At 42.2% G+C, this 24,242-nt stretch overlaps 1 protein-coding gene across 1 annotated transcript in view; it reads right to left on the bottom strand.

Annotated features, from left to right (window-relative positions):
• The window catches only part of FBN2 (fibrillin 2), a 406,583-nt gene that overhangs the window by 136,759 nt on the left and 245,582 nt on the right, over positions 1-24,242 (bottom strand). The window contains exons 21-27 of the mRNA XM_073676558.1: positions 8,873-9,010; positions 8,363-8,413; positions 4,429-4,554; positions 4,024-4,251; positions 2,387-2,512; positions 2,157-2,285; positions 1,163-1,288 (exon numbers count right to left, since the gene is read on the bottom strand). Coding sequence (XP_073532659.1) covers positions 1,163-1,288; positions 2,157-2,285; positions 2,387-2,512; positions 4,024-4,251; positions 4,429-4,554; positions 8,363-8,413; positions 8,873-9,010 — 924 coding nt within the window. The remainder of the gene's footprint in view (positions 1-1,162; positions 1,289-2,156; positions 2,286-2,386; positions 2,513-4,023; positions 4,252-4,428; positions 4,555-8,362; positions 8,414-8,872; positions 9,011-24,242) is intronic.

Genomic DNA, 24,242 nt, shown 5'->3' with positions numbered 1-24,242 from the left:
GTCTTCTGACAATTTATTATAGTACTTTTTGCATTTGCTGTCTGCAAAAAAATGAACACATTCAAAGATATTGTTAAAAGGAACGCACACGATTCCTGCTGCCCAAATTACAGGCAGCATGTATTAGCGATTATTTCTATTTTACCTTGAAACACATTGAAAATGGGTTTGGGAATAATGAGGCTTATTACAGAGTTATGATCCTGCAGGCTTCTCCCTTTCCTGCTCAGCCTGATTGACATCACATTCCCTAAACACATGTAGGTGGGAAACATGTCAATCAAGCAGGACAGGGCAGGGGGAAGCCAGAAGTCATCCGCTTCCATGACTAGTCAACTCATCCCCATCCCTGTTGACAACTATGCTCTTTTCTGAAATGCCACAATGTTTCAGAGAAAAAGATAGAATCATAGAATGTTAGAGTTGGAAGGGACCTCCAGGGTCATCGTGTCCAACCCCCTGATCAATGTATGATTCACTAAGCCATCTCAGACAGATGTCTGTCCAGCCTCTGTTTGAAGACTTCCATTGAAGGAGACCTCACCACCTCTCGTGGCAGCCTGTTCCACTCATTGATCACCCTCACTGTCAAAAAGTTTTTTCTAATATCTAATCTGTATCTTCTCCCTTTCAGTTTCATTCCATTGCTTCTCGTGTTTCCATGTGCAAATGAGAATAAAGCTGATCCCTCTACACTGTGACATCCCTTCAGATATTTGTAGACAGCTATTAAGTCTCCTCTTAGCCTTCTTTTTTTGCAATATTTGCAAAGATGGATCCGGTCTCTGATTCTTGTTGTCCATGGATTGGGCAGCAGGAATAGTGACAGGTTCCCTTTAAACAACACCAATATTAAAAAGATAACATGTGGGGGTATAGGAATCCCAGCATTTGTGTCGAACTGAAACCTTACCATTCACTCTGAGGGCTAATTTGGGCAAAATTGCAACTAAATTGAAATTGTAAAACTCTACCACTGTGATATGCTCCATGACCAGACACTACACAATACCTATTAGCAGTGACTGAAAGGTTTAATTGTATCAAGGCTTAAGAATCTATATATTTGTATCTATATCACTTTATATCTTTATCTCTTCTTTTTGAATTTACTGATATAAAGTAACAAGTCAGATGGATTATACCAAGCATTTGAACGTACCTACACAGGCATCCCCTGTTGGTGTAAGCTCATGTCCAGGGGGGCAGTTGCACTGAAAGCTGCCCTCTGTGTTTACACACTCTCCACCCCTGCACAACAGAGGGTTTCGCTCACACTCATCTATGTCTGAAATTAAATTGACAAGAGAGATTTTAATTTAAATAATATTACAATTATTTCTAATTATTCTGGCATAGTGAGGCGAGATTAGCAAATCTAATACTTAACAAGCAACTAATAATGTCAGTGCCGTGTCTGTGATAACATTACAACACTGCAAGATATAGGCTAATGATTTAATACAGTTCCATAAAATACAAAAATAGAGAGTAAAGCAATTAAAGAGGAATTGTTTTGTAAAAAGGTAAGGCCATTTTCACACATCAGTTTTATTCTTATACATAAAACAAAGTCTGCATTTTTTTTTCTTTTTTTTCAGTGCTGGAACCACTTTTAGTTGTTACCGTAGTTTTTACGATCCTTGTTGCATTCATCTTTCTCATATGAAGAAAAAAATATCTTAACCTTTCTTATACATAAAACAGTAAAATATGGACAGCACTCCGATGACATCTACATCCTTGAGCGATCCATGTTTCTTCACTGGGCTATTGACTTGCAATGGCAAGTGTGATCTACAATATGGATCAAAGTAGGATGCATCTTTTTTTTTTAGCAAACAATCGGTCTGCAAAAAAGAAATTGGTCTGTGATCTTTCCATAAAAATAGCGGATAGCACATGTACTAAAAGAAACTAACGTGTGAAAGAGCAGATATTTGAAGGAGTAGGCCTCCAACACTTATTCTAAAGGGCCGGCTCATAAATATTCTAGTACTTTTTTAATACGAAATCAATAACGTAACCATATAATCAAGGACAAAGTAAATGTCTACCGTAAACATTTCTACTATAAATTGATAAAACTATTGCATTCTTTCAAGGAAAATTATGTGAATGGAAAAAATTGTAATAAAATGTAAGCAATATCTTACCCATACAATTCTTCATCATCATGAAGCCACTTTCAAAGCCTTCAAAGCAGTCACATTCAAAACTGCCAGGGGTGTTCACACAAGTGCCACTACCACATAGATCAGGGGAAATTCGGCATTCGTCAATGTCTGAGCACAGGGATTACATGAATATAGGGATTAACCATTGGTCCTTTCAATGACATTTACACTTTTAATGCATAATCAATATATAAATAATTGAATGTTACCTGTGCAGTTCCGTTCTTCCATATCCAAAGCAAAGCCATTGTTACATTTACACTTGAAGCTTCCAATTGTATTTCTACATTTTCCATTTGTACATATCCCGGGGAAAGCCTTACATTCATTTATATCTGGTAAGAGGCAAATATGTCATTTTACTATCAAATCTAAATACAGTATACAAAGAAAAAGTTACATGAAATCTCTTCCTGCACTAATCCAATATGTCAGATAGAAAAAATCATCTAGTACTCTTTGCAGGATAGAATAGGTGAACAATATACAGACAACAGAGAAAATATAGGTGAGTGTATGTGTTTGTGTTTGTGTCAGTGGATGGGAGGGTGAGGGGGTTTATAAAGACTGGTGTGTCATAGACTATGCTATTTTCAACAAAATACCCCCTGAAGTAAGATGCATCAAATTGGTTAGGTGGTGAACATATCTAAGTAAATTTGGGGCATTTTTGGGCTGTCAACGCATGAGATAATAGGTTGAAAAACAAACATTTTTGCCAAATGTGCCAAATTTTGAGACTGAATGACACCAGGAAACTGGCACAGAAGAAATGATAAATAAGGATGATTGTCCACTATTGCTGCCTTTAAAGTGCCCAAGTGACATTTTATATATCAAATATCTTCAGAACCAGTATGCCAACAGTAAATTATAATTTACTTATAATATAATATTTATATAATATATAATTATTATAGGACGAATAATGTGTGAGGTTGCATTTCAACAAAGGGAGTGAGGTCACTCACAATTTTGACTAAGAACATTGCTATTAATAAAGAATGGTATCTAAACATCCCTCAAAAGCAACATCTTCCAATGATCCAAGAGCAATTTGGTGAAGAACAATGCTTTTTTTCAGCATGAAGGAGAACCATGTCACAAGGTAAAAGTGTAGCTAGGTGGTCTGTGGAACAAAACATTGACATTTTGGATCCATGGCTAGTAAACTCCCCAGATCTCAATTCCATTGAGAACCTGTGATCAATTGTCAAAAAGTATGAGGACAATGAAAAACACAAAAACTGTGATAAACTCCAAGCACTGATTAAGAAAGAATGCGTTGCCATCAGTCAGGATTTTGCACAGATGCATGGTCCAATTGATGAAGTCTTGAAAAACAAGGCTCAAAACTGTAAAAATGAAGTCTTTGCCTAAATTTGTTATATTTCTCAATAAAAGTTATCAAAACCTATGGAATGTTAATCACTGTGCATCAGTAACCATAGAAATCTCTGACTAAGGTTCCCAAAACATTGAAGCAGCAAACTTTGTGAAAATCTGAATTAGTGTAAGTCTTAAAACTTTTGGTGACAACTGTAATTCTTTATGTATTTGACAAAATGATTGCATTAAACTTTGACATGATCATAGTATTATATATTAATGTAGAAAACGCTTTGATAAATCATGTATGGATTAGGATTTTTGCCTCTGTAGAAGTGATTTTCCCATGCAGAGTTTATCAAGTTATATAAATGAATTTTTTTGCCAGATTAATGTTTACTTGGAACAAGATCCTGACAGCTGTTATCTGCAGAAAAATAACCCTACATGTCATAATAATAGGAACATCAAACATAAATGTATGCTCAATGGTTGAATATTGAAAATGAGATGTTACCTTTATAGAATGGTCTCCCCGATAAAATATCTCCCCTATTCGTAAAGCCAGGACCTCTTGGACACAGGATGTCGAATTCCGCAGTACCAGATTTTGGACACTCTTCGCATTCACTGCCCCAACCTTGTGCTATAGTACAACAACAGGCATCTAGCCGGAACCTGCCAGGAACTTGTTGAACACATTCATCTTCATCCCATTTTAAGAAACACTGTTCCATACGCAGATCTGCAAATGAGCAGAGAATACTTTGTTACCAAAATGTATCTGAAAATTCTGAGTTGAAGATTCAGATAAGGTATAGGGTCATCGGTGAAATGACCATTGTGGTGTTGCCTATAACATCTCCACAAGGGGTTAATTGCAGACTGTTCCTTACCCTGTAATCATTCAATTTATTCTTACCTAGACAAATTCTGCCTGTTCCATCCAAAGTTAGCCCATCGTGGCATTTACAGGAAAAGGATCCCTTAGTATTGACACAAACACCATTGGGACACACACCAGGAAATACTTCACACTCATTGACATCTAAATAACAATACGAGATTAAATGTTACTTAATTAAATATGACTTCATACTTATTAACACTAGGACTACTGGACTCGTGACCCCGCCTAGAACTACTGAAAGGAGTCATTTTGACTCCTTGCTTGTTTTCGTTTATTTTTAGAGTTTCATTTGTGGTTATTTATTAATAATTATATTTTTTGTAATGTATTATTATTGTGAGATCCAACAGTAATGCTTTTGATTGTTTTTTTTCTGCTTTTCTTATTTTTCTACAGAAAATAACAATAATTATAATAGACGTTTTTCAAACATTTTTTTTTATTCAAGTGCACACATATAAACAACAACTGAAGAACAAAAAGCAGAGAAAATGTAGGTGGAGGAGCATAAAAATGAAAATATGGCGCAGAATTCACCTTCTAAACATTTGGTGTTTCGCATTTTAGGCATTGCCTTTGATTTATGGCAGTACATTGCCCACACAAAGACTTACCACAAGTCTTACAATTTCCGACAGATCTATTTTTCTTGCACTTTTCTTTGATCTGGCAAAATTTTGTTTGAACCATCACTTCTGAGTATGTAGAAACTTGGGACGTGGAACCCTTTTCCCTATCTGTGACATAAGGACCACTCAACTCTCTCACAAGCGTTTGCAAAAATGCCTTGCGTGACATTTTTTAGTGGGTAATCTCCTTGAATATTATCCATGCATTTATACCCGCAAAGTCTAAGGCATTTTCAAATGCATGAACAGGCCATCTCCTTGTGCATGTTCGTGTGGTATATTTTCGTGCCATCTGATCCACTACATCTACTCCATATTTTGTTTCATTGTAAAACTTTACCGTTTCTGGAGTTTTTTTAGCGGAATCAGACGCAACAACAACATCTGGATGGACGGAACTCAAAATGACAACATTTTTGTTGTGCTTTCCTTGATATACTGTAAGTGTAAAATTGTCTTCATTTCTAAACACTTTAGTGTTGTACAATTCCTCTTTCATGGATTTTATTTCTTTAGGCACTTCTCGCCTTATCTTGTTCAGTGTTCCCACGATGGTTGTTCCTTTGCTTTTTAGCTGTTTAGCTAATTTTACTGAAGTAAAATAATTATCGGTTGTAACATTGCGACCTTTTTTCAAAAACGGGTCCAATAACTTCATTACCACATGGTCAGCTAAACGGTCCTCAGCACGGCGTGTGTCATCTTTGCCTAGATAAGGGAAGCCATTTGCCAGATATTTGCTCCTCTTATCAACAGCTAGCCAATATTTGTGGCCATATTTATCTGGTTTGGAAGGCATGTACTGCGTGAATGGACACCTAGGTTTGCTTGGGAAAAGTTGCTCATCCACCATTATGTATGGGCCAGGTTTGTAACACGCAATACAATTTTCAATAAACCTGTCCCACACAGTAGAAAATAGAGCAAACTTGTCCGTTTGCAGTCTCTCCGATCGAGTAGATTTCTCATCAAATCTGAGAAACCTCATAATTTCAACAAAGCGGTCCCTAGACATTGTCGCTTTGCAAAACGGTATTCCCCAGTCATTACACCAAATACTGCTAATCGAGTGATGGTTCGTGCCAGATATTCCACGAGCATAGAATATCGCAATGAATGCATCTAGCTCCTCATCAGATAGAGTTTGTTCAGCATTACACAGTAATACAAGCAGGTAAAACACAAGGAAAATGTGAAAAGTTGACATGTAAGTTGAACTACATCTATATGAACATCAGGGTAAATAAGACAGAGTGAAAAAATTATGCAAAAAACTTTATAGCAACATTTAGTGACAAAAGGACCTCAAAATATAGTAGGGAGTCAAAATGACTCCCTTCAGTAGTTCTTGGTAAATTTTGAAAAAAACGCGCAAATTTTTCACCAAAATTATTTATTCTCACAAAATCTTTTTTCACATCATATTTGAGGAAAAGTCACCGAGTTTCAAGCCGGAATTCTGAAAAATGTAGTCACAGAAGAGAAATAAAAAACGAAAGGAGTCAAAATGACTCCATCAGTAGTTCTAGTGTTAAATCACTTATGTTTTAAAAAACTGATACAGTCATTTCAAAAAGATTTCCTAAGGACAAGGCAATATAAAATGTAGTTGAAAGATAATAGTTTGCATTTAAAGGGAATCTGTCACCAGATTTTTGATACCCAATCTAAGAGCAGCATAATGCAGGGACAGAGACCCCAATTCCAGTGATGTGTCACTGAATACACTGTACATAGGCAGAATGATGCCATTCAATGGTGAGGATGTGGTCAATACAGAGCTCATGAATAAGGAGTCCTACATAGCAGGAGGTTTACTAGTCCTCTAGTGATAATCTCTTGTTCACTAAAAAAGGGATTTTATCAAAATTACAGCAAGCAGCTCTGAAAGTGACACATTGTAGGAGAGGTCAGCCTCGCCAATCAAGGCAGGAGAGCCGGAGATTGTGTGGACAGAGGAGGTACTGACCAGTGACACCCATTGGACTGCATCACTCTGATTAGCATACAGCACTGGCAACTTATAAAAGATATTTTCTTTGATATGCGGGAACTGTGTCTTATAAACAGGATGCAGGACTGAAGCAACAAGAGGACAAAGTAGATGGATTTAGTTTATATAGGGAAAAAGATGGTGACAGGTTCCCTTTATTAATATGACTCTGTAGGATAGGGACGTCTTTCTGCATGAAGTTACATGTGGCAGTAATATTGTGCTGGTCAAGTTCTACATTGCTTGTGTAATGCAGCAGCTTGCTAGCATTACTGTAAATGGTCCAGGATGTGTTTACCGGACCATGTACCTTCCCCTTTAACTGACTGGTCACATGACCGTGACATCACACAGGTCTTGATGCACACAGTTAAGGTCCTGTCAGTATGTGTATGTGTGTGTGTGCACTGGATGCATATATAAACCCTGCTTAATTGGAGACAGGTGTGTTCGGTGTGAGGCGTGAGGCCTGTGCTCCGTGTGTGTGGGACACCGTTTGTGAGAGGCCTAGTGAGGCCGAGTGAAGCCTGGTACCTGGAAGGTCGAGCCTGGATCCTGTGTGGATGTCAGTGGCCTTTGAGGGAGAGCCGGCTTGAGTAAGAGTCCTGAAAGGCAGAGCCTGGATCCTGTGTGGATGTCAGTGGCCTTTGAGGGAACGACGGCTAGAGACCCCTACCTGGGAAGCCACAAAGCCACAGTGGTGGCAAGCGTAATGGACTGAGACAGCTAAACCCGGCAAAGGTAATACCCTGCGCTATATGGATATTGTGATATGAACATTGCTACTTTATTACCTTGCCGTAAGCTGTAACCTGGAGCAAGTGGGCCTGTGTGCCACTCGGCTCATGAACATTGTGTTTATGTGTGTCGGCGTGCCACGGAGTTGGACCCGGTGAACTGTGGCTTATGATGTAATAAACTGCAACATTGTGAGAAAAACGTAAAGACATTGCACGTGTGCATTGATTGACGCAGCGAAGCGAGTTACCCCCAGTATGATGACTAGGGCTGCCTTACACTTGCTATAGTCATGAGGTTGTTACATGGCTTCAGTAGAGTATCCAAATGCCAGCTATGTGATGTTTAGCATGATAAGATCAGCCAATAATAAAACTTTTATCCAGGTGGCAAGAGTCAGTAATGTTATGACATCTCTGATCTCATTAATACCCAAAAGTATTTTTCCTGCCAAAAGAGGTAACTGTATGCACAGAGTCTGATGGATTTGTGGTGCTCACAAGCTAATACTGGGGCAGAGAGCTGATCAGCATCAAATTAGGCACTTTATAATGCACAAAAAAATAAAACATAGAAATGCTGCCACCTTCACATGTAACTCCCATCACTCTTGCATATCCACGTGGACAGGTTGGATCTAGAATGAAATAAAGTACATTTAATGATTTTTATATTTTTAATAAGTATAGTTCAATAGTTAAACTAGTTAAAAATTAAGCAAAACTGGGACCGTAAAGTTTGCTTCATGTCCATGGACATTATTTCATGATGTACTCTTAATTCTTAATGTTATCAAGTTAGTCAAATGCCTACAACAACCCATATACCACTAGTATCCCACTTTATGATATTGGGTTGGTTTTTCCACTCAAGTGGACCTTTAGAACTGTTAGAGCAAAAATATGTTCTCAATGGAAAATAAAATGAGTTTTATAGGATGATTACTTTTGTCCATAGCCTGTCTTGTACTTCAACTCCATTTAATGAAGATGAATTGCCAAAACAGTCCATGGACATGACTGAAAAAAATATAGTATTATATAATCCTTTAACAAAAATCAAAAATGTGATGTACATACAAATACTCCCAACATACCTATTTCACATTTTTCACAAGGACTTCCCCATGCGGCTCCCAGAGAAGCACAGCATTCTGACTTTAGAGTTGCTCCATTTATGTTGACCTCACAGCGATTATCTTGAACATTGAGCCAGCACGTTCCTTTTAGACTGTCTGAAATATATAAGATTTTCTTATCTTAATCAGCGGCGATGTAAGACTTTGAAGAGACCTGGGGCACTATATGGCATTGGCAGGGGCATAACGATTGCAGTTACAGAGGTCCCGACCGTGACCGGGCCCATATAGATGAGGGGCCCGCCGACGTCAGTGTAAACTTCAACTGGATGTGTGTCCTCGACACAAATTCAACTAAAGTGTATTGCAGCTCAGAGAGCCGCCGGGTCTGTGAGCTGCAATACACGCTGCTGGGTAATCAGAGGCCAGCAGCTGATGTCGGGCGTGCATGTGACTAGGAACGCATGGCAGTGATGTCATCCGATCCCGTCGCTTGCACACTAAAGTCGGCTGCCAGTTTCAGAAAAGGACAACATGCAGCAAGGGAGTGGAAGGAAGGTGAGTAGAATCAGGTTTTTTCTATACATTAAAGAACAGTGGCAAAATGGGGGACATATACCAGGATGGTTGTATATATACACCATGAGGGGGAACATACATACCAGGATGGGGGATTTATATACCAGGATAAGGGACATATCTACCAGGATGGGGAATGTATAAACCAGGATGAGGCCCTGGATGGGGGGTATATGCCAGGATGGGGCCCAGGATAAGAGACATACATACCAGGATGGGGCCCAGGATTAGGGACACATATATAAGGATGGGGTATATATTTATTAGGATGGGGCCAGGAAACTGAACATACCGTATATACCTGGATGGAGGACAAATATATATACCTGGATGGGGCTAGGATGAGGGACATATATACCAGGATGGAGGACATATATATATATATATATAGAGTATATATATATATATATATATATATATATATATATATATATATACTAAGTAGAGATGAGCGTTGTTCTACTCGAACTGTTTGCCAATCTCAAATTCGAGCTGTTTTGGGCGGTGTTCGAGCCGTTCGGCGAACACGAACGATTTGAGAAAAATTCGGCTGTTCGAGGTTATGTTCGATAACTGTTCGTGCACCAAAATCATAACTGGATTTTTTCTCAGTAATGATGAAAATTAATGTTAATACGCAGTTTGAGTGTACAGCGGGGTGGGGGGAGGGGCAGGGGATGGATCTCTCCATTTTTTTTTCTCTTTCCCGCATTTGCAGTGGGGAGGTGCAGTCTGTCAGCCTATCAGCAGCGCACACACGGAGCGAACTGCTGTTTTTCACACAAGCAAGGGCATGTGTCACTGGCAGTGTATGTCACATGTCCTTGCCCTATAAGACCAAGCCATTTTCCCCGTCGCCACCATTTTCTCACTGCTGCAGCTGCGTGTTAGACGGCACCGCTGTTGCTGTGTGCGCTATACCTTGTTAATTTCAAGCCAATTTTCGCACAAATCTACAGATAGCTTGGGAGTAGGGAATAGTTGTGATTGCAGTCCTTTTAAGGACTAGGTTACAGCATTTCCTACGACTTTTATCAGGCAGGTCTGTGCTCTTAAATAGATAGATTGTGGGAGTAAAGACTAATTGTAATTGCAGTCCTTTTCAGGACTAGGTTACATCAGTTCCTATCAGTTTTTGCCAGGCAGGTCTGTGCCAGTGCTGTGCAAGTTTTTTTCACAGCATTTGGGTGAATCTAGCAAATCTAATCCTTTTTGGCCTATTGCAGAGTGTGTTAGTCAGTGGAGTAGCCTATCTGTGTTGCAAGATATACCACCTGTGTATAGAATACCAATTTTTTTACTGCACCTAGTGAAGTAAAATCTTTTGGGCATAGCATCATTCTATTAGTCCATCTATACTGACCTCCATCAGGTTGCAAACTGAATATAATTTTTTTCTGCATCTAGCTCTGAAAAAATATTTGGCCTTCTAGCAGTGTGTGGGACTTTCTCTATTAGTCCGTCTATACTGACCTCCATCAGGTTGCAAATTAAAAATAATTTTTATCTGCATCTAGCTCTGAAAAAATATTTGGCCTTCTAGCAGTGTGTGGGACTTTCTCTATTAGTCCATCTATACTGACCTCCATCAGGTTGCAAATTAAAAATTATTTTTATCTGCATCTAGCTCTGAAAAAATATTTGGCCTTCTAGCAGTGTGTGGGACTTTCTCTATTAGTCCATCTATACTGACCTCCATCAGGTTGCAAATTAAAAATAATTTTTATCTGCATCTACCTCTGAAAAAATATTTGGGCTTCTAGCTGTGTGTGGGACTTGTTCTATTAGTTCATCTATACTGACCTCCATCAGGTTGCAAACTGAATATAATTTTTTTCTGCATCTAGCTCTGAAAAAATATTTGGCCTTCTAGCAGTGTGTGGGACTTTCTCTATTAGTCCATCTATACTGACCTCCATCAGGTTGCAAACTGAATATATTTTTTTTCTGCATCTACCTCTGAAAAAATATTGGGCTTCTAGCTGTGGGTGGGACTTGTTCTATTAATCCATCTATACAGACCTCCATCAGGTTGCAAACTGAATATAATTTTTATCTGCATCTAGCTCTAAAAAAATAGTTGGCCTTCTAGCAGTGTGTGGGACTTTCTCTATTAGTCCATCTATACTGACCTCCATCAGGTTGCAAATTAAAAATAATTTTTATCTGCATCTAGCTCTGAAAAAATATTTGGCCTTCTAGCAGTGTGTGGGACTTTCTCTATTAGTCCATCTATACTGACCTCCATCAGGTTGCAAACTGAATATATTTTTTTTCTGCATCTACCTCTGAAAAAATATTGGGCTTCTAGCTGTGTGTGGGACTTGTTCTATTAATCCATCTATACAGACCTCCATCAGGTTGCAAACTGAATATAATTTTTTTCTGCATCTAGCTCTGAAACAATAGTTGGCCTTCTAGCAGTGTGTGGGACTTGTTCTATTAGTCCATCTATACTGACCTCCATCAGGTTGCAAACTGAATATAATTTTTTTCTGCATCTAGCTCTGAAAAAATATTTGGCCTTCTAGCAGTGTGTGGGACTTTCTCTATTAGTCCATCTATACTGACCTCCATCAGGTTGCAAACTGAATATATTTTTTTTCTGCATCTACCTCTGAAAAAATATTGGGCTTCTAGCTGTGTGTGGGACTTGTTCTATTAATCCATCTATACAGACCTCCATCAGGTTGCAAACTGAATATAATTTTTTTCTACATCTAGCTCTGAAAAAATAGTTGGCCTTCTAGCAGTGTGTGGGACTTTCTCTATTAGTTCATCTATACTGACCTCCATCAGGTTGCAAATTAAAAATAATTTTTACCTGCATCTAGCTGTGAAAAAATATTTGGCCTTCTAGCAGTGTGTGGGACTTTCTCTATTAGTCCATCTATACTGACCTCCATCAGGTTGCAAATTAAAAATAATTTTTATCTGCATCTACCTCTGAAAAAATATTTGGGCTTCTAGCTGTGTGTGGGTCTTGTTCTATTAGTCCATCTATACTGACCTCCATCAGGTTGCAAACTGAATATAATTTTTTTCTGCATCTAGCTCTGAAAAAATATTTGGGCTTCTAGCAGTGTGTGGGACTTTCTCTATTAGTCCATCTATACTGACCTCCATCAGGTTGCAAATTAAAAATTTTTTTTATCTGCATCTAGCTCTGAAAAAATATTTCGCCTTCTAGCAGTGTGTGGGACTTTCTCTATTAGTCCATCTATACTGACCTCCATCAGGTTGCAAGTTAAAAATAATTTTTATCTGCATGTAGCTCTGAAAAAATATTTGGGCTTCTAGCTGTGTGTGGGACTTGTTCTATTAGTCCATCTATACTGACCTCCATCAGGTTGCAAACTGAATATAATTTTTTTCTGCCTCTAGCTCTGAAAAAATATTTGGCCTTCTAGCAGTGTGTGGGACTTTCTCTATTAGTCCATCTATACTGACCTCCATTAGGTTGCAAATTAAAAATTATTTTTATCTGCATCTAGCTCTGAAAAAATATTTGGCCTTCTAGCAGTGTGTGGGACTTTCTGTATTAGTCCATCTATACTGACCTCCATCAGGTTGCAAATTAAAAATAATTTTTATCTGCATCTAGCTCTGAAAAAATATTTGGCCTTCTAGCAGTGTGTGGGACTTTCTCTATTAGTCCATCTATACTGACCTCCATCAGGTTGCAAATTAAAAATAATTTTTATCTGCATCTACCTCTGAAAAAATATTTGGGCTTCTAGCTGTGTGTGGGACTTGTTCTATTAGTCCATCTATACTGACCTCCATCAGGTTGCAAACTGAATATAATTTTTTTCTGCATCTAGCTCTGAAAAAATATTTGGCCTTCTAGCAGTGTGTGGGACTTTCTCTATTAGTCCATCTATACTGACCTCCATCAGGTTGCAAACTGAATATATTTTTTTTCTGCATCTACCTCTGAAAAAATATTGGGCTTCTAGCTGTGTGGGACTTGTTCTATTAATCCATCTATACAGACCTCCATCAGGTTGCAAACTGAATATAATTTTTTTCTGCATCTAGCTCTGAAAAAATATTTGGCCTTCTAGCAGTGTGTGGGACTTTCTCTATTAGTCCATCTATACTGACCTCCATCAGGTTGCAAATTAAAAATAATTTTTATCTGCATCTAGCTCTGAAAAAATATTTGGCCTTCTAGCAGTGTGTGGGACTTTCTCTATTAGTCCATCTATACTGACCTCCATCAGGTTGCAAATTAAAAATAATTTTTATCTGCATCTACCTCTGAAAAAATATTTGGGCTTCTAGCTGTGTGGGACTTGTTCTATTAGTCCATCTATACTGACCTCCATCAGGTTGCAAACTGAATATAATTTTTTTCTGCATCTAGCTCTGAAAAAATATTTGGCCTTCTAGCAGTGTGTGGGACTTTCTCTATTAGTCCATCTATACTGACCTCCATCAGGTTGCAAATTAAAAATAATTTTTATCTGCATCTAGCTCTGAAAAAATATTTGGCCTTCTAGCAGTGTGTGGGACTTTCTCTATTAGTCCATCTATACTGACCTCCATCAGGTTGCAAATTAAAAATAATTTTTATCTGCATCTACCTCTGAAAAAATATTTGGGCTTCTAGCTGTGTGGGACTTGTTCTATTAGTCCATCTATACTGACCTCCATCAGGTTGCAAACTGAATATAATTTTTTTCTGCATCTAGCTCTGAAAAAATATTTGGCCTTCTAGCAGTGTGTGGGACTTTCTCTATTAGTCCATCTATACTGACCTCCATCAGGCTGCAAATTAAAAATAATTTTTATCTGCATCTAGCTCTGAAAAAATATTTGGCCTTCTAGCAGTGTGTGGGAATTTCTCTATTAGTCCATCTATACTGACCTCCATCAGGTTGCAAATTAAAAATAATTTTTATCTGCATCTAGCTCTGAAAAAATATTTGGCCTTCTAGCAGTGTGTGGGACTTTCTCTATTAGTCCATCTATACTGACCTCCATCAGGTTGCAAACTGAATATATTTTTTTTCTGCATCTACCTCTGAAAAAATATTTGGGCTTCTAGCTGTGTGTGGGACTTGTTCTATTAGTCCATCTATACTGACCTCCATCAGGTTGCAAATCGAATATAATTTTTTTCTCCATCTAACCCAGCCAATAGTTTTGGCCTAATACCACAGTTTGGCCACTCAGCTCTGCTCGGTTCCCATCCATTGTTTTTTTGTGCTAACAACTCCAGAGTTGTGAATTAGTTATCCACCAAAATGAGTGGAAAAAAGCCTGCTGCTGGTGGAAAGGGGAATAGGCGTGTTGGGAAGGGGAAAAAAGGTTGTGTCCGTGGGGTAGGTGTTAAAGCAACAGTAACATCTGCAGAAGAAAGACCATCTTCCAGCCAAACTAAAATGTCTACTTGTTTTAGCGGACAATGTGATAAGATCCCTTTCTTACGGCCACGCCAATCGCTACAAATTCCAGATGAGGCACAAAAACAGCAGGTGCTTCAACAGATATCAAGTGCTCCTTTAAGTGGGCTCTCCTCCACATCAACTTCAACATCACAAATGCTCCAGTCCTCAAAGGTGTCACCCAAATCGCACTTGCTTCCTCACAGCTCCCAAATCTCCAGCTGCCCATCTGAGTATGAGGTAGAACAGATGGTTGAGTCTGCAGAGCTGTTTACTCATACTATAGCCTGGGAATCAGAGGTCGACTCCAGCGCTTCTGTGAATCCAGACGAGGAAATGATCTGCACTGATGCCCAGAATCTTTATGAGTCGGATCCAGGACCAGACGCAGAAGGTTCTGACCATAATGTAGACCCTCATTCCCAAACTGTAACTCCTGTTGGTGGAGACAAGGAGGAAGACGATGATGAGACTCAAATACCTGATTGGAGCGACAACTTTAGTTTTATGTCAGGGCAGGAACAGGTTGGCTCTGAGGACGACGGGTGTGATAACGCACAGGGTGATGATGATGAGGTTGGAGATCCCACTTACTGTCAACCCACAGTCAGCCAAGAGATGAGGTCAGCAGAGGAGGTGGAGGAAGATGCTAGTGACGACGAGGTCAGGTTGCGCCTTCCTGGACAGAGACGTAGTACTGGAAGCACGTCAACAACTGCATCCTCAAACACAACTCTGCCTCTCACCACAAGTCGTGGTGGCTCTTCAGGTCGCATGGGTGCTAAGCCTTGCATAGCCTGGGCATTTTTTCAGATCGATAAAGATGACCCAACTCGTGTTATCTGTAACATTTGTCAGCAAAAGCTAAGTAGAGGCCAAAAAATACATAGTTTGAGTACTTCATGCATGAACCGGCACATGGACATGAAGCATAAGTTGCAGTGGGAAGCTCAGTGTGCTACAATGCAGCCTAGCCGGCCGGGCCAACCACCGTCTGCCATATCTTGTGCATCCGCGGCCTCTTCATCCTCTGTGACTGGGGGGACAGCAGTCACACCTGTTTTGGGGCGCAGACCTGCCACCTCTTTACCCGCAACAGCCAGCGTGATTGGCAGGTCATCATTTTCTTTGGAGGTGGTAACACCAGCTGGTGTTGAGCGCTGTCCGACATCGATAGCACCACCTTTGGATCAAGGCAACCTAACATGTCCGCCTGCATCTTCCTCACAGACCGGCAGTTTGCCGGGGACACCCTTATCAACCCCGTCTAAGCACAATAGCCAGCCCTCGGTCCCTCAGATGTGGACAAGTAAAAGACCATTTCCTCCTAGCCATGAGAAAGCTAAGAGGTTGAATTTCACCATCTGCAAGCTCTTGGCTACAGAAATGCTGCCTTTCCGCCTGGTGGACACAGAGGATTTTCGAGACCTTATGTCCGTCGCAGTGCCCCAGTACCAGATGCCCAGTCGGCACTACTTCTCAAAGAAAGGTGTGCCTGCGCTCCACCAGCATGTCGCACACAACATCACCGCTTCTTTGAGAAACTCTGTGTGTGACAGGGTGCATTTCACCACAGACACTTGGACGAGTAGGCATGGACAGGGGCGTTACATGTCGCTGACTGGGCACTGGGTAACTATGGTGACAGCAGGACAAGGGGCTGCTGTCCAAGTCTTGCCGTCCCCACGAGTTGTGCGTCAATCCTCTTTATGTCAAAGTTCCTCCACTGCTTCTGCCTCCTCAACCTCCTCTCGGTCTTCCACCTGCACCCAAAGCCTGTCTGGTCATGCCACAAGCTTTCTAACTGCGCAGAAGGGATCCTGCACACCTCCTTACTATGCTGGCAGTAGGGCTCAACGTCATCAGGCGGTTTTTACTTTGAAATGTCTGGGAAATGTGAGTCACACAGCTGAGGAGTTGTGGTCAGCTCTGGAGAACCAATTTCATGAATGGTTGTCTCCACTGGACCTGAAACCAGGGAAGGCCGTGTGCGACAATGCTGCAAACCTGGGTGCGGTCCTTCGCCGGGGCAATGTCACACACGTGCCTTGTATGGCACACGTGTTGAACCTGGTTGTCCAGCAATTTTTAGCCCACTATCCCAGACTAGATGGCCTTCTGCAGAGGGCACGGTCGCTGTGTGCTCACTTCCACCGTTCACATCCCGCAGCTCAGCGACTTACATCTCTACAGAAGTCGTTGGGCCTGCCACTTCACCGGCTAAAATGCGATGTGCCTACCCGGTGGAATTCAACTCTGCACATGTTGCAGCGACTGTGGCAGCACCGACAAGCCCTGGTGCAATACGTTCTGATGTATAGCCTGGGCCAACGAGATCCAGAGGTGGGGCAAATCACGCTGGAGGAGTGGTCTCAGATCAGGGACCTATGCACCCTTCTGCACAGGTTTGAAATGGCGACGAAGATGTTTAGTGCTGACGATGCCATTATCAGCATGACTATTCCGGTGATTTACATGCTGGAGCACATGTTAAACAGAATTCGGAGTCAGTTGGTGGCACAAGAGGAGGTGGAGGAAGTAGAGGAGGAGGAGTTGTATGCGGAAGGGCTAACATCTGCAAGGTCCAGACGGTCGGCAGCACCAAGGTGGCAGGCATGTGAGGGTGGGAGAGATGGTTTTACCAGGGCGCATGGTAGCAGCCAAACTAGTGAGGAAGGTGCAGGAGCCCAGGAAGAAGTGGAGGACGAACTGATGGAAGACTCATCAGATGAGGGAGACTTTGATCACATTTCTGTTGTGCGAGGTTGGGGGGAGAGGACAGAGGAAGGAAGCATGATTGTTACCTCGCCACCAACACAACAGGGACTTGGTGCTCCTGGATGCGCAACACACATGAGTGCCTTCTTGCTGCACTACCTGCAACATGACCCTCGAATTGTGAGAATTAGAAATAATCCTGACTACTGGGTTGCCACACTGTTAGATCCCCGGTACAAAAGTAAATTTGCCGAAATTATTCCTGCCATAGAAAGGGATGCACGCATGCAGGAGTATCAGCAGAGACTGTTGCAGAATCTTACATGTGCTTTTCCACAAAACACCAGTGGTGCACGTAGTGAATCTCACAGTTCCAACTTGCCAACCGTGGGACCGTCAAGTGTTCAGCACTCAAACCGTAACAGAACCACAGTATCTGCTGGTAACATCAATTTTGCGGAATCATTTCACCACTTTTTTAGCCCATCCTTTGCAAGGCCACAGGAGACAAGAAGTCTGACACATAGTCAACGCCTAGAGACGATGGTACAGGAGTATCTCCAAGTAAACATTGAAGCCATGACTGTGTCACTGGACCCTTGCTCTTTTTGGGCTTCCAATCTGGATAAATGGCCGGAGCTAGCCACTTACGCCTTGGAGATCTTGTCATGCCCCGCAGCCAGCGTTCTGTCTGAACGTGTGTTCAGCGCTGCTGGTGGTGTGCTGACAGATAAGCGCACGCGGCTCCCCACTGATAATGTAGACAGACTCACGTTCATAAAGATGAACAAATCATGGATCCGAAACGACTTTTCTACCCCTTTGTCATCCTGGGGAGAGTAAAAGCTTGATGATTGGTTAAAATCACCCTACCAACCGTTTTAAGCTTTCAAATTACTAATCATGTTTATCTGTATCTTGGCTGGAAAATAATTTGGGCTTTGTAGCAGTGTGCAGCACTGATTCTATTAGGCCATCTATAATAAGCTCCACCAGATTTAAAATTACTAATCATGTTTATCTGTATCTTGGCTGGAAAATAATTTGGGCTTTGTAGCAGTGTGCAGCACTGATCCTATTAGGCCATCTATACTAAGCTCCACCAGATTTAAAATTAATAATAATTTTTAGCTGCATCTAGCCCGGAAAATAATTTTGGGGCTCCGAGATGCGCAAGACACATAAGTGCCTTCTTGCTGCACTACCTGCAACATGACCCTCATATTGTCAGAATTCGAAGTAATCATGACTACTGGGTTGCCACACTCTTAGATCCCCCAAACTTTTCGATCAACCTTTTCATTTTAATAAAGACCAAAAAAATGGTCATTTTTGAAATTATAAGCATTAGCAGGTTATTAGAAACTGAAATCAAACAGTTTTCAACTCAAAACTTTATTCTAGGTGATGTTACATTTTCACATAGGACCCCTTGTTCGAAAGGAGCTTCTGAACTCTCTCGTCCATTGAATTTGTCAGGTTTTGGATGGTTTCTGCTTCAATTGTTTTGCATGAGGACAGAATACCCTCCCAGAGGTGTTGCTTAGATGTGAACTGCCTCCCGCCATCATAGACACTCCTTTTGATGATGCTCCAGAGGTTCTGAATGGGGTAGAGGTCAGGGGAGCATTGGGGTCACACCATAAGTTTGTCCCCTTTTATGCCCATATCAGCCAGAGATGCAGATGTTTTATGTGCAGCATGAGATGGTGCATTATCATGCAAAAAAATGATCTTGCTGTGAAATACACGGTTCTTCTTCTTGAACCATGGCAGGAAGTGCTGTTTGAGAAAATCCACATACATTATGGAGTTCATCTTTAGCGCCTTCAGGGATCCTAAAGGGGCCGACAATCTCTCTCCCCATGATTCCAGCCCAAAACATTACTCCACCTCCTCCTTGTTGGCGCTGTAGCCGTGTTTGCGTGGGGTGTCCATCAACCAGCCATCCTCCATTCCATCCATCTGGACCATCGAGCGCTGCACGGCACTCATCCGTGAACAAAACAGTTTTGAAATCAGTCTTCATGTAATGTTTAGCCCACTGGAGCCGTTTCTGCTTGTGTGAAGTGGATAGAGGAGGTCGACAGGATGGCGTATGCACAGCTGCAAACCTCTGAAGGACCCTGCATCTTGTTGTTCGGGGGACGTTGGAGGCACCAGCAGCTTCAAAAACTTGTCTGCTGCTATGACAAGGCTTTTTTGCCGCTGCTCTTTTAACCTGACGTAATTGCCTGTAGGAAAGAGTCCTCAATTTGCCCTTATCAGCACGCACACATGTGTACTGTGAATCAGCTACATACTTCTTGATTGCCAAGACACTTCATCCTGATCATCGTACAATGTTGATTGTAGTCATGCCTTGACCTAAACAATCCACAATTTGTTGCTTCTCAGCAGCCGACACATGCTTTTTCTTTCCCATTTTGGCAGAAAATGTAGGCTGCTTATTAATGCGAGACAGCCTTCTTAAGTAGTCTTGCCTTTCATTGGACACACCTGCCAAAATAATTAGCACAGGTGTCTGCAATTGCTTACAGTGATATAAAGAGCCCTGACACACATCACCATCAATGAGTTTAACTGACAAACAAACAAATTCTTCCCTTATCACTCCTAAACACTTTTTGCATAATAATTTGGAACACAGTGTACATGTGCTTTTCCACAAAACACCAGTGGTTCACGTAGTGAATCTTACAGTTCTAACTTGCCAACCGTGGTCTGTATGGAGTTGTTCAATAAAGGGCCCAAAATTAAGATAACATAGATGGGAGAGGTCTCTATGAATAGGAATTCCTAAGTATTTGATACCCTGTGAGGGCCAGGCAAAGGGAAAGTTGGACTGGATGGAATCCTATATGGATTTGGGGAGGGAGACATCGAGGGCCTCAGACTTCGCTGCATTGATTTTAAAATTTGACCATGTAACAAAGTGATCTATTTCAGCCATAACAGCATGGATGGATATATGTGATTGAGTGATATATACTAGGACATCATCAGCAAATAGAGAGCACTTGTACTCGGTGCCTCCCACCTCAATCCACCTAATATTGGGGTTATGGCGAATTGATGAGAGCAGGTGCTCCGTCACTAGGATGTATAAGAGAGGGGACAGAGGACATCCCTGCCTTGTCCCATTGGTGATTGTGAAAGGTGATGAAAATGTTCTGATGCACCCCCTGGGCCTTGGGACACCCGGAGCCGGACCCTTTTTGGTGGATGCTGGTGGTTGTAGTCTTCGTGGCGGCGACCCGGTTCCGTGGCTCAGGGTGGTCAAACCAGTGGCGGAACTATTTATGTGGTTTTGATGTTTAAATGTCCGACTACGCCACCCGTGGATTGCGGTCAGAGTGAACCGCCGCTGCAGGGCAGACCGCTGAGGCTGGTGTTGTGGGTGCAGCAGAGCGTAGCATAACTCCCCACGGGAGGAGTATAGCCTCAGGGCAGTGTATGCGGAGGATGGGGGTGATGGTGCAGGGCAGCAGCAGTAACGACACGGAGTCAGTGATGCAGTCCAGGGCCTTTACTCACAGTTCTTATTATCCAGACCACGTCTGCAGGTAACGGCTGCCCACGTCGTACTGTGCTCACCAGGTGAGGGGCTCAGACAACTCCCAGATAACTTTGGAGCGCTTCACAGGACCCCCTTTGTGTGTCCTTTGTCTGGCCTTTCTTACCAACCCTTCTGTCCGGCTGCCTCGGGCCTCCTCTTGGTAAACTTGGCGCCAGTTTCCCTGACCCTATGTGGTGCCTACCTAGCGGGTGTAGCAAGGGGCTGCGCCACATAAAATGTCAGAGCCTCCGGTTTCTAGCTGAGGGTCGTTTCCTGCCTCCACTAGTTTCGGGGACCGGTCTCTCCCTTTGGCCTGACCCCTCCACGCAGGTGGATTCGGGCGTGCGGTGGCGACTCGCCCGTCCGCACCCCTGGGATCCCTTCATTCCTCGTTCCTGGAGCCTTCTCCGCTCCTCTTCCTTCCTTCTCCCTCTTCCAGGCCTGGGCCTCTGTTACTAGGCCCGCCTCCGGAGCAGAGCTCATGCAGAGCCCCTGCTCCCTGCCACTTCTGCTCAGACTTCTCTGCACTGAACTAATATGGTGCCCACCTTTTATACTCCCTTCTCAATGCACCCAGGAACTGCTTCCTCCCTGCTCCTGCACTACAGGGTTCCCCTTCCTCAGTGTTCCCTCCCCCCACTCCAGCCAGGGACAGGGACTGTCGTGCCCATCTCAGAGGCATATTGGTCGCCCTGCCCCACGGCAATGTGGTGTAATGCATGCAGGTGTCGGGTCCTGATCCACACTCCATCCTTACCTGAGAGTGAGATATCACACCTCTGGGTGAGGTGCAATACCTCTGTAGCAACCGAGCCCTCGGGGTGCTACAGTTCCATTTATCTTCAGCCTAGGTGACGTATTGTGATACAGGGCCGTGATTTTGGCTATAAAAGGGTCCCCTAGACCCCTACCCCAAGCTTTTTAAGAGAATCATATATGGCGTGCCAGGAGACTCTATGGAATGCTTTCTCAGCATCGAACGAGAGTATCTAATTACAAATTTTTAACTGCATCTAGCCCAGGAAATACTTTGTGCCTAGTAGCAGTGTCTGCTAGTCAGCGGATTATCCCGGCTGTTAAGCAAGCTACACCACCTGTAGTTTGGACACTTAATTTTTTCAAAGGAAATGCTTCGGGACCACGGGATACTCAGTGAAGAGCATCAGGAGGCACCCCAAGGCATAGGGGCTGGGACTGGCAGTAGGATGCCTTGCGGTGGAAAGCCGAGCTCGATCCTTATAAAAGCTTTTTAACTGCAGCAGCTTTAGTGGACGCTACTGGAGCTGGAATTACGCGGCTGCTCGCATGAGACTTGCCCTCCAATAGATCCTTGTAAATGGATTTAAAGTGTATTCATTCAAATTAGAGAGACAATTTAAATTAAAAAGCTTAGAGCTGCCTCCACCACAGGGGGGCTCGCTCGACCCACCAGCGGACAGGCACCAGTATTGGGAGAGGGGGGCTGGCCGTCAGGGTTCACCGCGGCTCTGGCACAAACCCGGCGACACGGAGGTGGCACGGGCAGGAGCGGACTGAACGTGTCGGCTTCTCACTTTTTGGATTTTAGAAGGGCATGACATGCCTATATTTGTGTCTCCCCCTCCTTTTACTCCTCCACCTCTTTTCTTTTCGCATGACTATATGTACTTGTCACTTTTCCATGTGTTAGTTGTGTCTTCTGAGCAGTTTGTCAGCTTTTGGACACCTTTGAAGGTGTTTTCTATGTGTTTCTATGTGTTTTTGTTTGCCTGCCATTGGTTTTAACGGTGTTCGAAGGTGTTCGACGAACAGTTCGACAAACAGTTCGGCGAACACACGGGTGTTCGACGAACTGAACCGAACTCGAACACTACGGGGGTGGCTCAACACTAATACTAAGATGGCGCCAGGATGAGGAACATATGCCAGGATGGGGGACATATATACTGGAAGGGGACCAGGATGGGGAATATATACTAGAAAGAAGCCCAAGATGGGGGACATTACTACATAATGGGGGAGTGGGTGCAACTTGTATGTCCTTCTAGGATTTCTAACGCTATAAGGGCCCATACATCTGACCAGCATGCGGGGGGGGACACAGGTCCGAATCATCCACCGAGGCCCATTGGACTCTAGTTACGCCACTGGGCACTGGGGGAGGGAAAAGGCATAGATACAGTTGAATATGGTCACTATAGTCACAATAAAGATCAATTAAAATCATTATTGTCATTTAAGCATAGCCTATCAGCAGAGAGACTTATTTTTGGGCTAAAGAGGTCAGTTATTAAGAAGTGCTTTCGTAGAGGAGGTTTTCGACATTGCATAGAAAGTATAATCAATCAATTTGTCTATTGATTAATGCACTGTAAATCCAACTGATATCTTGCCAGCTTTTTGTAGATTACATGTCATAAGAACTTTAAACTAGTAAGGCATGCTGGGAATTGTAGTGGCCCAATAGTGATAGAGCGATTGCATGAAGATATGACTTTAACATCTTCAAAAAAAATGTCTCTTTTCTAAATGATATTACTAGAGCAAGTTCTGGACTTGTTGGCAAGAACAGGTCTTAAAAAGGGAAAATCAACTTTGCCGATGTGATCATTGGCAAGAAAGACTTGGTTAGACAACATGAAACAGAAACATTTGGATGTAAAAACAGACAATGTGGGAGTTAAAAGGCAGAAATTAGTAAATACTTTTAGAAGAGAAAACACAGGCAGGATCATTTACAAAGAATATACAGCACGACTGCACATTAACCACTGTGTTAGGCATCTGCCAACCATAACTCAAAATCAGAGCCAATTCTTTACTTGTGTGGTAAAATGCAAGTCATTAGGCTTTCCCTAATCCTTAAAGGGGTATTCCCATGTTATGAAATTAAGATAAGTAAAGGGAATCTGTCAGACTCAGCAGGAATTTGCTGAGCTCTCTGCCCCTACATCATGCTGCTCTCAAATTACATATCAAAAACCTGTTAACAGGTTCCATTAATTAGACAGCATGAAAATCAGCAAGTGTGCAGTTGACTTGCTTTTTCTATCTGCTGTCAATCTCCTGAAATCTTGCATAGTGTACAGATAATTTCCAGGAAGACTGACCACCAGAGCCTCCCCGAAAGTGCACTGTAATTACATTCCAGACTGAGGAG

The sequence above is a fragment of the Phyllobates terribilis genome, unplaced genomic scaffold (assembly GCF_046119375.1).
Source record: "Phyllobates terribilis strain yellow unplaced genomic scaffold, ASM4611937v1 Scaffold_1__5_contigs__length_1240528914, whole genome shotgun sequence".
Taxonomy (NCBI): domain Eukaryota; kingdom Metazoa; phylum Chordata; class Amphibia; order Anura; family Dendrobatidae; genus Phyllobates; species Phyllobates terribilis.
The sequence above is the reverse complement of the archived record's forward strand: the minus strand, read 5'-3'. Positions and strand labels throughout refer to the sequence as shown.